Source organism: Mytilus trossulus, chromosome 11, assembly GCF_036588685.1.
Source record: "Mytilus trossulus isolate FHL-02 chromosome 11, PNRI_Mtr1.1.1.hap1, whole genome shotgun sequence".
In the NCBI taxonomy this organism is placed as follows: domain Eukaryota; kingdom Metazoa; phylum Mollusca; class Bivalvia; order Mytilida; family Mytilidae; genus Mytilus; species Mytilus trossulus.
Genome location: NC_086383.1, coordinates 47,507,470 through 47,521,827, shown reverse-complemented (window position 1 = coordinate 47,521,827; position 14,358 = coordinate 47,507,470). Strand labels below are relative to the sequence as shown.

General features: G+C 30.7%; 1 protein-coding gene across 1 annotated transcript in view; it reads left to right on the top strand.

The window, feature by feature from the left end:
* The window catches only part of LOC134691229 (vacuolar protein sorting-associated protein 11 homolog), a 30,457-nt gene that overhangs the window by 11,414 nt on the left and 4,685 nt on the right, over positions 1–14,358 (top strand). Inside the window, exons 12-24 of the mRNA XM_063551594.1 lie at positions 516–669; positions 3,205–3,351; positions 5,024–5,215; positions 6,416–6,521; positions 6,943–6,972; positions 7,972–8,072; positions 8,255–8,338; positions 10,516–10,566; positions 11,053–11,141; positions 12,181–12,255; positions 12,616–12,707; positions 13,270–13,355; positions 13,918–14,039. Of these exons, the coding sequence (XP_063407664.1) occupies positions 516–669; positions 3,205–3,351; positions 5,024–5,215; positions 6,416–6,521; positions 6,943–6,972; positions 7,972–8,072; positions 8,255–8,338; positions 10,516–10,566; positions 11,053–11,141; positions 12,181–12,255; positions 12,616–12,707; positions 13,270–13,355; positions 13,918–14,039 (1,329 nt within the window). The remainder of the gene's footprint in view (positions 1–515; positions 670–3,204; positions 3,352–5,023; positions 5,216–6,415; positions 6,522–6,942; positions 6,973–7,971; positions 8,073–8,254; positions 8,339–10,515; positions 10,567–11,052; positions 11,142–12,180; positions 12,256–12,615; positions 12,708–13,269; positions 13,356–13,917; positions 14,040–14,358) is intronic.

Sequence of the window (14,358 nt, the reverse complement as noted above, 5' to 3'; positions counted from 1 at the left end):
GATGGTTTGACAATTCAATCAAAGATTTTTTGTTCAAGCTAAATTGTACCAACACAATATCAGATAAATACATATATCAGTTTAATTTTGTTGTACATGTTTATAGCTTTAGTAAGATGATTATGAGACAACCTATAACACAGATGGATGGATAAACAGGATACAGCATTTCACACACTGATAAATATCACTAAGATCCGGCAATTTCTATTACCTCATTTAAACATCACTGTGATTTATCTTGCAATGTTGATGTTACATTGGGAACTGTACACAAAATGATTGATATATCTATAAACTGGTTTACCTCTCATATTTTCTTTGGAATACAACCCTATATTAGCTGTCTTCTATTTGTAGTTTTTCTGGTACATTTGGTATTTTGAACTACCCAGAAATAACCTTTAATTTTCTCCATTACAAGAAAAAATATTCAGGGTTAGTTTTGTTAAACAGTATTAACTTATAATGTTATAAAGGTAACTTGTTAATTATATAGAAAATTTACATTTCAGCTTAGCTAAGTCCCAACAGTATGACCAAGATGGATTGATAGATATATTTAAACAGTATGGAGATCACTTGTATGGTAAAGGGGACCATGATGGGGCCATAGATCAGTATATCAAAACAATAGGCAAACTGGAAGCATCATATGTTATTAGAAAGGTGAGAGGAGAAATGGACATGTTTGTATTTCACATCTTCTTGATTCAAGTTGACTTTTAGAAATTGACTCCAAAATCAGGTTGTATTTGTATAAAATCTAGAACTTTAAATAATTATTTCAATGGATAGCTTTTAATATAGCGCACAATTACTGCATGCTATTTGTATGCAAAAGAGGCAACTATAATGTAAAGCAATGTTAAAAAAAAATTTTAACATCAGTATTTTGATATGATAGTTTTTGTCGTTTTAAAATTTCAAATAAGGAAATAAATCTCATTAACTAGACTTCCTGAAAACAGCAATTTTATATGATTTGTTGACAGTTCTTCTCTAATGTTATAGTAAATGTCCAAGTTTTTATACGACCGCAAATTTTGAAAAAAATTTCATCGTATATTGCTATCACGTTGGCGTCGTCGTCGTCCGAATACTTTTAGTTTTCGCACTCTAACTTTAGTAAAAGTGAATAGAAATCTATGAAATTTTAACACAAGGTTTATGACCATAAAAGGAAGGTTGGTATTGATTTTTGGAGTTTTGGTCCCAACATTTTAGGAATTAGGGGCCAAAAAGGGCCCAAATAAGCATTTTCTTGGTTTTCGCACTATAACTTTAGTTTAAGTTAATAGAAATCTATGAAATTTTGACACAAGGTTTATGACCACGAAAGAAAGGTTGGGATTGATTTTTGGAGTTTTGGTCCCAACATTTTAGGAATTAGGGGCCAAAAAGGGCCCAAATAAGCATTTTCTTGGTTTTCGCACTATAACTTTAGTTTAAGTTAATAGAAATCTATGAAATTTTGACACAAGGTTTATGACCACGAAAGAAAGGTTGGGATTGATTTTGGGAGTTTTGGTTTCAACAGTTTAGGAATTAGGGGTCAAAAAAGGGCCCAAATAAGCATTATTCTTGGTTTTCGCACAATAACTTAAGTTTTAAGTAAATAGAAATCAATGAAATTTAAACACAATGTTTATGACCACAAAAGGAAGATTGGTATTGATTTTTGGAGTGTAGGTCCCAACAGTTTAGGAATTAGGGGCCAAAAAGGGACCCAAATAAGCATTTTTCTTGGTTTTCGCACCATAACGTTAGTATAAGTAAATAGAAATCTATGAAATTTAAACACAAGGTTTATGACCATAAAAGGAAGGTTGGTATTGATTTTGGGAGTTTTGGTCCCAACAGTGTAGGAAAAAGGGGCCCAAAGGGTCCAAAATTTAACTTTGTTTGATTTCATCAAAATTGAATAATTGGGGTTCTTTGATATGCCGAATCTAACTGTGTATGGAGATTCTTAACTTTCGGTCCCGTTTTCAAATTGGTCTACATTAAGGTCCAAAGGGTCCAAAATTAAACTTTAGTTTGATTTTGACAAAAAATGAATCGGTTGGGTTCTTTGATATGTTGAATCTAAAAATGTACTTAGATTCTTGATTATTGGCCCAGTTTTCAAGTTGGTCCAAATCTGGGTCCAAAATTAAATTTCATCAAAAATTTAATAAATGGGGTTCTTTAATATGCCAAATCTAACTGTGTATGTAGATTCTTCATTTTTGGTCCCGTTTTCAAATTGGCCTACATTAAGGTCCAAAGGGTCCAAAATTAAACTAAGTTTGATTTTAACAAAAATTAAATTCTTGGGCCTCTTTGATATGCTGAATCTAAACATGTACTTAGATTTTTGATTATGGGCCCAGTTTTCAAGTTGGTCCAAATCAGGATCTAAAATTATTATATTAAGTATTGTGCAATAGCAAGTCTTTTCAATTGCACAGTATTGTGCAATGGCAAGAAATATCTAATTTCACAATATTGTGAAATAGCAAATTTTGTTTTAATTAGAGTTATCTTTCTTTGTCCAGAATATTAAGCAAGAAACACATTATTGTGCAATAGCAAGATTTTTTTTTAATTGGAGTTATCTTTCTTTGTCCAGAATCAACTTAAATCTTTGTTATATACAATATACAATGTTTATTCACTTTTTACTACCAACTGATAAATTTAAATAATCTTTTCCATTCAGTGATAACACACAGTTTTTTTACATCTTAATATTTTATGATGTATTTAAATGAGTATTTATTGTTGCAAACTCCAATAGAATATTTTAATTGAGATTAGTTTTGGAATAAGGGAAAGGGGGATGTGATTAAAAAATTGGGTTCAATTTTTCTCATTTGAAATTTCATAAATAAAAAGAAAATTTCTTCAAACTTTTTTGAGAGGATTAATATTCAACAGCATAGTGAATTGCTCTAAGAGAAAACAAAAAAATTAAGTTCATTAGAACACATTCATTCTGTGTCAGAAACCTATGCTGTGTCAACTATTTAATCACAATCCAAATTTAGAGCTGAATCCAGCTTGAATGTTGTGTCCATACTTGCCCCAACCTTTCAGGGTTCAACCTCTGCGGTCGTATAAAGCTACGCCCTGCGGAGCATCTGGTTCTCTAATGTTTAAATACATTTTCAATAGTAAAACTTTAACACCAACTTATTCTTTGATATCATTTTTTTGCAGTTTTTGGATGCCCAAAGAATACACAATTTGACTAAATACCTACAAGCCTTACATAAAGCACAGCAGGCCACAGAGGAACACACTACATTGTTACTCAACTGTTACACAAAACTCAAGGATGTTAACAAGTTAGATGAGTTTATCATGGTTTGTACTTTAAATATAGATTGATAAATAAAAAGGGAGATTTGGGTATACATCAATGCGACAGCAACCTATAATTATTAATAGACATTTACGGTCAACAGCTGTTAGTCCATGTTTTCATTGTTGTAAATTAATGATGACCAGCAATATATCATTAGCTGGCTTAACTTTTTAAAGTAACCTGTTTAAATATTCATTATGTTGAACTATCATACAGGGCCTTTTCTATTATTTTTTTTTATTAGAAAACATGTTTTTGCCATTTAAACAGAATACAGATAAGAATCCAAAATTTAACAAAAGTGTTTTGTGTTTATGACTCTCATGTAAGTTATGACTCTCATGTAAATTAGGACTCTCATGTAACTTATGACTTTCATGTAAGTTAGGACTCTTATGTGAGTTAGGACTCTCATGTAAGTTATGACTGTCATGAAAGTTATGACTTATGTTTGTTATGACTCACATGTAAGTTATGACTCATGTAAGTTCAGGGATGATTCTACTATATAGTTTAGAGCCGCTTAGCGGCCCTCAATTCCTCCTGTGGCCCCCAAAAAAGGTGTGAAAACAAATTCCCAATTCAGATTTTTTTTTTATAAAAATCGTTTTTTTCCGGAAATGTTTTCGTCACCGATTCAGGCAGTTACAATTTTCCCCATTTGTCTTCAAAGTGTTTTAAGATCCGAATAAAAATGATGGTAAATGGAAGATTGCTAAGATAAGGTATGTTATCATAATTGTTATTATGTGGTTATCTGAGACGTTTCTCAATAACTTTGTTCTCGTAAAAGCAGACCTTTAAATGAAATATGCTTGTACTATATCAAATACTCCCACAGCATTTCCTTCAAATAAATTGAAGAAAATGCTATGGGAGTATTTGATCTCGTAAAAGCATATCGATAATAGATGCTTTTTGTCAAAATGGGTCGTTTAAAAGCAGACCTCCGACGGCAGGGAGTAAAACTTATAAATTTTGATAAATTTAATGGGCGCCGATCTCGTAAAAGCACATCGTCCAACAGAATCGGTTCTATAATATGTTTATAAAAAATATAAATCAAAATTGTTGCCTGGCTCTCAAATCAAAGTCCAACTGTCTGAGCATTTTAGAAAATACATGTTGATAGAGTCATTCATGATGAAAAAGGATATCCACACATTATGGAACAGGTGAAACTTGATACAATTTCCGTTTTTCCAGGAAAATAATATTATTTCATCATAGATTTTATGCGGAAAAATTCCCAATTGGATGAAAATTCCCAATTTTGATGGTCAAGGGACCCATTTGAAAACAACTGGAATCATCCCTGTAAGTTATGACTCATGTAAGTTATGACTCTCATGTAAGTTATGACTCATGTAAGTTATGACTGTCATGTAAGATATGACTCTCATGTAAGTTATGACTATCATGTAAGTTATGACTCTCATGTAAGTTATGACTCATGTAAGTTATGACTCTTGTAAGTTATGACTCTCATGTAAGTTATGACTCATGTAAGTTATGACTGTCATGTAAGATATGACTCTCCTGAAAGTTAAGACTCTATGTAAGTTATGACTCTCATGTAAGTTATGACTCTCTTGTAAATTATGACTCTCATGTAAGTTATGTCTGTCATGTAAGATATGACTCTCATGTAAGTTATGAATATATTTACAGACCAAAGATAGGGAAGTAGATTTTGATGTTGAGACGGCCATGAAAGTATGTCGACAGGCTGGCTATCACAAACATGCCTTGTTTCTGGCTGAAAAACATCAAAAGCATGAATGGTATCTACGTATACAGCTTGAAGACAATAAAGATTATCAAAAAGCCTTGGAATATATTGGGAAACTAGAATTTGATGAGGTAAGAAATGAAAAATCCAATTAGTATATTGGTAAGTTGGAAGTCTTAGACTAGTTTGATAATCAGTTCTGATCGATTATTTTTAAAATAATTATATCCCTAGGAAACATTAATTATATTGAAAATTGCATTGTTAGTGATTTCGTGTGTACAATTTTTGCCAGATTATTATGCAACTTATATCATAGATTTATATCAGCAATAACTTGGACAAGTTTGAAAGTCAGTGCAGACGAATTGTTTTGAAAGAGTTATGTCCTTGGAATATTTGATTCTGTTGAAAATTACATAGTTAATGCTCTCATGTGTACAATTTTTGCTCGAATTTTATGAAACTTATATCATTGGTTTATATCAGCAATGTCTTTAATAAGTTCTAAAATAAGTGCTGATCAAATATTTTAAACTAGTTATGCCCTATGGAAAAATTAATTATGATGGGGATAGCATTGCATTTGCTTTGATGCCTTGGTTTATATGGCCCATATTTGGGCATTATGTTTTCTGGTCTGTGAGTCTGTTCGTCCATCCTTTTCTTTGTTCGTTTGTTCGTTTGTCAGTCCGTCTGTTCCTTTGCAGGTTTAAGTTTTTAGTCGAGGTAGTTTTTGATGAAGTTGAAGTCCAATCAACTTAAAACTTAGTACACATGTTCCTTATGATATGATCTTTCTAATTTTATTGCCAAATTAAAGATTTTACCCCATTTTCACGGTCAACTGAACATAGAAAATGATACTGCTGATGGAGCATTCCTGTACTATGGACACATTCTTGTTTCAATTGTTTTAAAGATAAAATTTGTTTTTAGTTACTGTCCTTGGATAAATGAAATATGTGCAACAGAGGGGACTTTGGATTTCTGTTCTTTATTTTATTATATGTTGTGGTCAGTAGGAAATACTATTCTATGACTTTTGCATTAATATGTACATTATAGAGTGTAAAAACAAGGGGTATATATGTACCACCTTTTGATGATTTTAAGTTGAATTAAGTTAAATTTCCTAAATTTTGGAATTCTGAATTTATATGTTTATTGAAGAGTGTAAAACAAGTTGTATATGAACCACTTTTTGATGATGAAAGTTCAATTTCCTAAATTTTGGAATTCTGATAATTGCTGTAATTTTTTTCATCATCTGTCTAATCTTTTGTTATAATATAAGTAAGAACAAGTTTTTTTTATGATAAATTAATTAGGCTGAAGAGAATTTGAAGAAATATGGTAAAATGTTAATCTCAGAAGTCCCCCAGCAAACAACTGAATTACTCAAAAGATTGTGTACAGACTACAGACCAATAGACCGTAAGTTTTATTATTTTTCATATCATGTAGGTTAAGATTATTTCTACCATCTGTCCTTAATGATCAGGGTGTTGACTTACTTTCAGAAGAAATTATTTGTCCACTGTTTGCATTGTTGGTATAACTAGAATTTACAATTATATCCTGTTAGATGGGTTATTTCTTCATTCTAGACAGTTCAGAAGTTTTTATGCTCCAATATAACCAATATATGATGAGAAGATGTATTGCAAATTAGGTTTGAATGTATATCTGCAAGGTCAATATCAAGTTTTTGTATATTGAGGAACATATGCTCATAGAACTTATACCACAGAAATTTAAATTGATGTGCAAAAAATGAAATGCAAACAAAAGTTATAAACCAATATTGTGATACTTGGTTTTAATCATGTGCTTATATTTATTTGATTTTTTTCAGGACCACTCATTGATCAAGTAAATTTAGATGGTAAGCATTATGAGTGGTTCTACTTACTAAATGCACAAATATTATTTACAATAATCATGATAATGGGACATTTAACAACAGGAAAAATGCAATAATATACAAATATCAGATATTTCTGTTATGGTTTCAGGAAAATTACCATGTGCTTTATGAAAATTTAGAAATTTCACTGTATACTTATAGATTATAACATACCCTTTTCCATATTGGCCCTGGTATAATCCAGAAACTCTCATATCTGCCTGAGGCTTTAAGAGGGCTGATATGGGTTGAGGGATGATACCAGAGCCAATATGGAAAAGGCTGGTTATTATCTCTTTATCCCATATTTCAGTTCTACAGAAAAGAGAAAAAAGTTCAATTACAAAAAAGAATTATCACATTTTCTATTACTGTAAACCAATTTATTTTCGCGAGCGATGTATTTTCTCGATTTTCCCGAGTAGAAAAATAACGTGAATATTAATCATTGCGAATATGTAATACTTGGATCATTCCTTATTGAACTTCAGAAAATCGCGAAATTAAATAGCCGCAAAGTGATCTAGGAAGGGTAAAACGCGAAAATAAGATGGTGTACAGTAATATTTATCATTTACTGCAGACACGTTTATTGAAAAATATCCCCTTTTTTTAATATAACATACACAAAAACATGATTTTGGCAAATGTTGGGCTAAATCGAAAATTGTTGTATCATTGTTACTAGCTAGTAGCCATTGTAACAGAATTATCATAGTTTTCAATACAAACACTGTCATTGTTTGCCGCTGTCTTGAAGAACGCAATGATTACACCATTTGTCATTAGGGGCACAATAACCAATAAACACTTTTTTGCCCATGGTCAGCAATATGAGTAGGACAATTTTGCAGTTATTGCATATTCAAAACCAAAAGTTTTCGTAAATAAGTGATAAATATTTATATCTCGTCTATTGGAATTTTTTACTATATGTAATTTTATGAAAGTGTATTGGTCATTAATTTTTATTTCCAGGTGGGATTCCCAGAATACAGAAAGCTAGTGCAGAAGAATTTATACATATATTTGTTAGTAACTCACCTAGACTTACAGAATTCCTGGAACATATGATTAAGGTACCTCTTGTTCTATAGCTCTTCCCTGAATACAGTTACTGTGTGCATGTTCTTTATAAAGATAATTGTTTATAGTATCAACATCTTCTGAAATTTGAATTTTGAAATAACATTTGGCATATAAAAATGTGTTTGTAATTTACCTATTAATATTAACACATCTGTAATTTCTTTCTTTCCAGGTTCAACCAAATTCTCCCAGCCTATTGTATAATACATTACTTGAATTATACCTTCATGACATTGTTCATGAGAAAGATATTAGTGTAAGTATACAATTCCATGTTTTAACAATGTTTCAGAATTAAATTTTCAGACAAATTTAAAGAGATTTAATGAAGATTAGAGTATTTTGTAATTTTCTCAAAATTGAATATGAATGTTTTTAATTGAAAGTTTACAGCTAGAATAATTTTCTATTTGTTTAAAGGGTCAATATAAGATCTCTCAGTGACTTATGACTGTATCATACTACATATGTAAGTATGTTACAATCATAAGTCACTCAACGGTTAATTCAAAATCTGTTCTTAGACATCCAATTCTACATGTACTGTCAAGGCAAGGTATGTCATTGTTTGAATTTAAATAGTTACATGAATTAAATAGACAGTATTCAGAGTAAATTTTTAAAAAGGGTTGATAAATGCAGTAATTTTGGAATTGTTTATTTATTGCTTGTATTTTTATACGACCGCAAATTTTGAAAAAAATTTCGTCGTATATTGCTATCACGTTGGCGTCGTCGTCGTCGTCGTCGTCCGAATACTTTTAGTTTTCGCACTCTAACTTTAGTAAAAGTGAATAGAAATCTATGAAATTTTAACACAAGGTTTATGACCATAAAAGGAAGGTTGGTATTGATTTTGGGAGTTTTGGTCCCAACATTTTAGGAATTAGGGTCCAAAAAGGGCCCAAATAAGCATTTTCTTGGTTTTCGCACTATAACTTTAGTTTAAGTAAATAGAAATCTATGAAATTTTGACACAAGGTTTATGACTACAAAAGGAAGATTGGTATTGATTTTTAGAGGTTAGGTCCCAACAGTTTAGGAATTAGGGGCCAAAAAGAGACCCAAATAAGCATTTTTCTTGGTTTTCGCACCATAACGTTAGTATAAGTAAATAGAAATCTATGAAATTTAAACACAAGGTTTATGACCATAAAAGGAAGGTTGATATTGATTTTGGGAGTTTTGGTACCAACAGTTGAGGAAAAAGGGGCCCAAAGGGTCCAAAATTAAACTTTGTTTGATTTCATCAAAATTGAATAATTGGGGTTCTTTGATATGCCGAATCTAACTGTGTATGTAGATTCTTAACTTTTGATCATGTTTTCAAATTGGTCTACATTAAGGTCCAAAGGGTCCAAAATTAAAGTTAGTTTGATTTTGACAAAAAATGAATCGGTTGGGTTCTTTGATATGTTGAATCTAAAAATGTACTTAGATTCTTGATTATTGGCCCAGTTTTCAAGTTGGTCCAAATCTGGGTCCAAAATTAAACTTTATTTGACTTCATCAAAATTGAATAAATGGGGTTCTTTGATATGCCAAATCTAACTGTGTATGTAGATTCTTCATTTTTGGTCCCGTTTTCAAATTGGCCTACATGAAGGTCCAAAGGGTCCAAAATGAAACTAAGTTTGATTTTAACAAAAATTAAATTCTTGGGCCTCTTTGATATGCTGAATCTAAACATGTGCTTAGATTTTTGATTATGGGCCCAGTTTTCAAGTTGGTCCAAATCAGAATCTAAAATTATTATATTAAGTATTGTGCAATAGCAAGTCTTTTCAATTGCAAAGTATTGTGCAATGGCAAGAAATATCTAATTTCACAATATTGTGAAATAGCTAATTTTTTTTTTAATTGGAGTTATCTTTCTTTGTCCAGAATCAACTTAAATCTTTGTTATATACAATATACAATATACAATGTATATTCACTTTTTACTACCAACTGATAAATTTAAATAATCTTTACCATTCAGTGATAACAAACAGTTTTTTTACATCTTAATATTTTATGATGTATTTAAATGAGTAGTTATTGTTGCAAACTCCTTTAGAATATTTTAATTGAGATAAGTTTTGGAATAAGGGAAAGGGGGATGTGATTAAAAAATTGGGTTCAATTTTTCTCATTTGAAATTTCATAAATAAAAAGAAAATTTCTTCAAACATTTTTTTGAGAGGATTAATATTCAACAGCATAGTGAATTGCTCTAAGAGAAAACAAAAATTTTAAGTTCATAAGAACACATTCATTCTTTGTCAGAAACCTATGCTGTGTCAACTATTTAATCACAATCCAAATTTAGAGCTGAATCCAGCTTGAATGTTGTGTCCATACTTGCCCCAACCGTTCAGGGTTCAACCTCTGCGGTCGTATAAAGCTACGCCCTGCGGAGCATCTGGTTATTTGTTATTTTTTTTATTTTAGGCCAAAACAGATAAAGTTAGAAAAACTGAAGATTTACTGAAGAACCCAGAGGTTTGTTTCTACAATGGTCCATCTCTATGAAACAGCCAGGATAGTCTCCCCTTGTCTGAGCTACTTTCGCTTGCATTAACACATTTACATGTAAATGTACCAGCCCTGGATAGCAATTCCATTATCTGGCTTACAACTAGTGCTTCCATATTTAAAATGTCCCCTTGTTTTCATATAATCTACAAGTTATTATTTGTGCAGGGACACAATATTTACAAGAAATGTATAGTTCTGCAAATTAACTCAGATAATTGTTTTGATTGTCAATTTAAATTGTAATACATTTTGACAAAGAAATGAAAACAACTTTTGAAAAAGAAGATAAAGTTATTAATTACAGGGAAAAGTGTAATAATTGCACGAATTTCCTTTCTGGCAATAATATGATTGCAGTATGTATGAAAGATGAAAAGAATTTGTCCTTTGTCTTACTAACAAATAGAGATTTAAACGACTTTTATATATTGTTTGTATTTTACATTTCAGGCCAAATATGACTTGGATCAAGCCTTAGTTTTATGTCAGATGAATAATTTTAAAGCGGGAATTTTGTATCTTTATGAAAAAGCTCATTTGTAAGTTACCATACTAATTTATTATGATATATTCTCAAATAATGTCAGATAAACAATTTTAAAGCGAGAATTTTGGTTCCTTTTAAGAATCTCAAAAGGAACCTATGGCTCTTTAAACCAGGAATGTTACTGAGTGTGCATTCGAGGACCAAAATTGATATTAAGTAGAATGCCTGCAAGTCTATTCTATACATGTATGTTATATCAGCAATGCAAAAAACAATTTTTTCACAAGTCAATATCAGATTGGGATTATTAACAAGAACATCTATGGTATGACATGTTTTAATTGTGGCCATTATGGATTGATAAAATGCATTCTATGATAAGACATAATTTCAGACTATTGAGTTAGATAATTTATGCTTAAAAAGTTTTGAGTGATGCACCCATAATCATAGAGTAAGATATTAATAAAGAATTAGTTTTTATACGATCGCAAACAAATTTTTGCATTGTATAATGGTATTATGTCGTGTGCGTTGTCGTCTGAAGACGCATTTAGTGTGCGGACAATAACTTAGGTTTTAGTGTATGGATCTCTATAAATTTTGACCAGAATGTTCAATACCATTAAAGGAAGGTTGGTCTTGATTTTGAGGGTTTTGGTCCAAATAGTTTAGGAATTAGGGGCCAAAAAGGGGGCCCAAAATAAGCATTTTTGTAGTATTCAAACAATAACTTGTGTTTAAGTGTATGAATCTCTCTGAAACTATACCACAAGTTTTCATACCATGAAGGGATGGTTAGTATTAACTAAGGCTCAAAATGTTTTGGAATTAGGGACAAACAAAGGGGAGAACTAGGTTTTTCTGGTCAATGGACAATTAAAAAGCAGTGAAAGGGAGGTAATTAAATTTTTTTAACTTACAATGTTGGGTATGTTCGAATTTACCTCCCTAACACTACTTGTAAATTAAATATAAAGAAATGTCAGGTTTTGGACCTCTGCCGTCGTATATAGTTGCGCCCTGTGGAGCACCTGGTTAACTGAAGAATCTTATGTAAAAATTGAGTATTTTGTTTGTTTCTCATACAGATATCAACAGATACTGAGGTACCATATGGAGCATGATGATTATGTGCATGTCATAGATACATGTAAGAAGTTTGGGTAAGTCAAGTATATGTGTACTGTTTACCAAAAAACCCTCTCACTTTGAATGTAGTACTAAATACTTACTTATCTAACTAAGTTCCCATTAAAGATGGACATATTGAATACCAGACAAGGTCATCATTTGTAACAATACAAGACTTTGAATAATTTTGTAATCAAAAATAGTTTTAATCTTTTTTTTATTTTTATGTAGCAATAGGCCATCTTCACTTTGTGTAGAGTTTCTGCTAGTTTTTTTTAACATGCAGCGAGTGTATTGGTTATATAATATAACTGTAAGTTTACAGATGTATTAGGATAATTATATATCTTGTTTACAAGACTTCAGTTGAGATATTGTCCATTTTATTGTAGTGCACAGGATTCCAATTTATGGGTACAAGCCTTGTCTTATTTTGCTAGAAAGGAAGAGAACTGTAAACCACAACTCATGGATGTGTTAGCTCGTATCCTTATGTAGTCTATTTTATACTGGAAAATTGAAAATGTAAATTGTTCCAATGCACATATGGTTCTTGCTATGTTGACCTATTTGACAAAAAAATCCTGTAAACAAATATTATTTTTGCCAACATAAGAATGGTACTGGGGATTGATATTATACAATTACTGACTTTTAATGAGGTCAATTTTTGAGTTTTTGATCAAGTTACTTTTTAAATGGCTTCATGTTTTTATACTTAATATACCTGCTTTTGCAATTGCTAACTTTCATAAGTAATTTAGTTGAAATAGTCAATAAAATTTACTTAATAAAATACACTGAAAACAAGAAGAACATTTTTTCAAGACTTTAAAACTTTATTCATGTAAATTGTTTGTTAAGAAACTAACAAAATACTATAGGGGAAACTTATACATGTTATAGTGATACCTGACTTCTGTCTCACAGAGCCAGAACATTGATTATATTTCTTTAAACAATTATTTAACTTGGTAAGTGATTCTTCTCCAAAGATTTCCTGAGCTTGTTCCCAATTCATTACACTTTCCCTAACATTTATCCAGATATTGACAAAAAGAATTTGTTACCACCGTTACTGGTTATCCAAACATTGGCCCACAATTCCACTGCAACATTATCTGTTGTCAAGGTAATAACTGTTAATATATAAGCAATATAGGAAATAGAAGAGTACCAATATTAATCAGCTGTCTTGTTTAATTTTGTTTGTAGAAAATTGCAATTTTAACACAAGCTATAAATATGTATATGGCTGTCTACATAGTATTTAATGTGATATAGAGTGTTGCGATTATTTACTATTTTGTAAAAAAAAACGACATTATTTTCAACATTACTTGTTTTATTCTTAGTTCTCTGCAGTGTGGACACAAACAGACCTATGTAAAAATAAGGAGATGTGGTATGATTGCCTTTGAGACAACTATCTTATTGAGTTCAAATAACTTGGTGTTAAGCAACTATAGGTCCATAGTCATTTCTTGTGTGTGCAGTTCTAATCAGAACCATATTAAAATGAAATAATTGTAAAATGTACATAGATTAACATGTCAAACTTTAATTATTTTAGGACTATATAATAATTATTTTAGGACTATATAATAAGAAGACTTTAATTATTTTAGGACTATATAATAAGAAGACTTTAATTATTTTAGGACTATATAATAAGAAGACTTTAATTATTTTAGGACTATATAATAAGAAGACTTCAGCTGGAAAATGATCAGATAACAGAGGATGAGAGGCTTATAAAACAGTATAGGGAAGATACTGAAAAGAAACGAGCACAAATTGAGGAACTCAAAACTACGTAATTATTTTTGACTTTTTGTTTTATCAACATTTAAAATAGTTTTGAAATTGAATGTGAATATATTATTGCAAAACTATAAAGACACAGTTGATTCTTAATATGTACAAGTCAGAAAATTCAAAATAGTTATGGGTATTACATAATTATGCAAAATTCTAATATGACAACTTATAATGGTCAACCAGTATATTCACAGTGTATCTACTTTAAGGGCAAGAACATAAATACACAAAACCGGCTGTTCCGAAAACGCCCATTCTGTGTATTCTCAATTTTCAACATCAAAACCCACAGTTTAAGTAGGCCAAGATTCAGA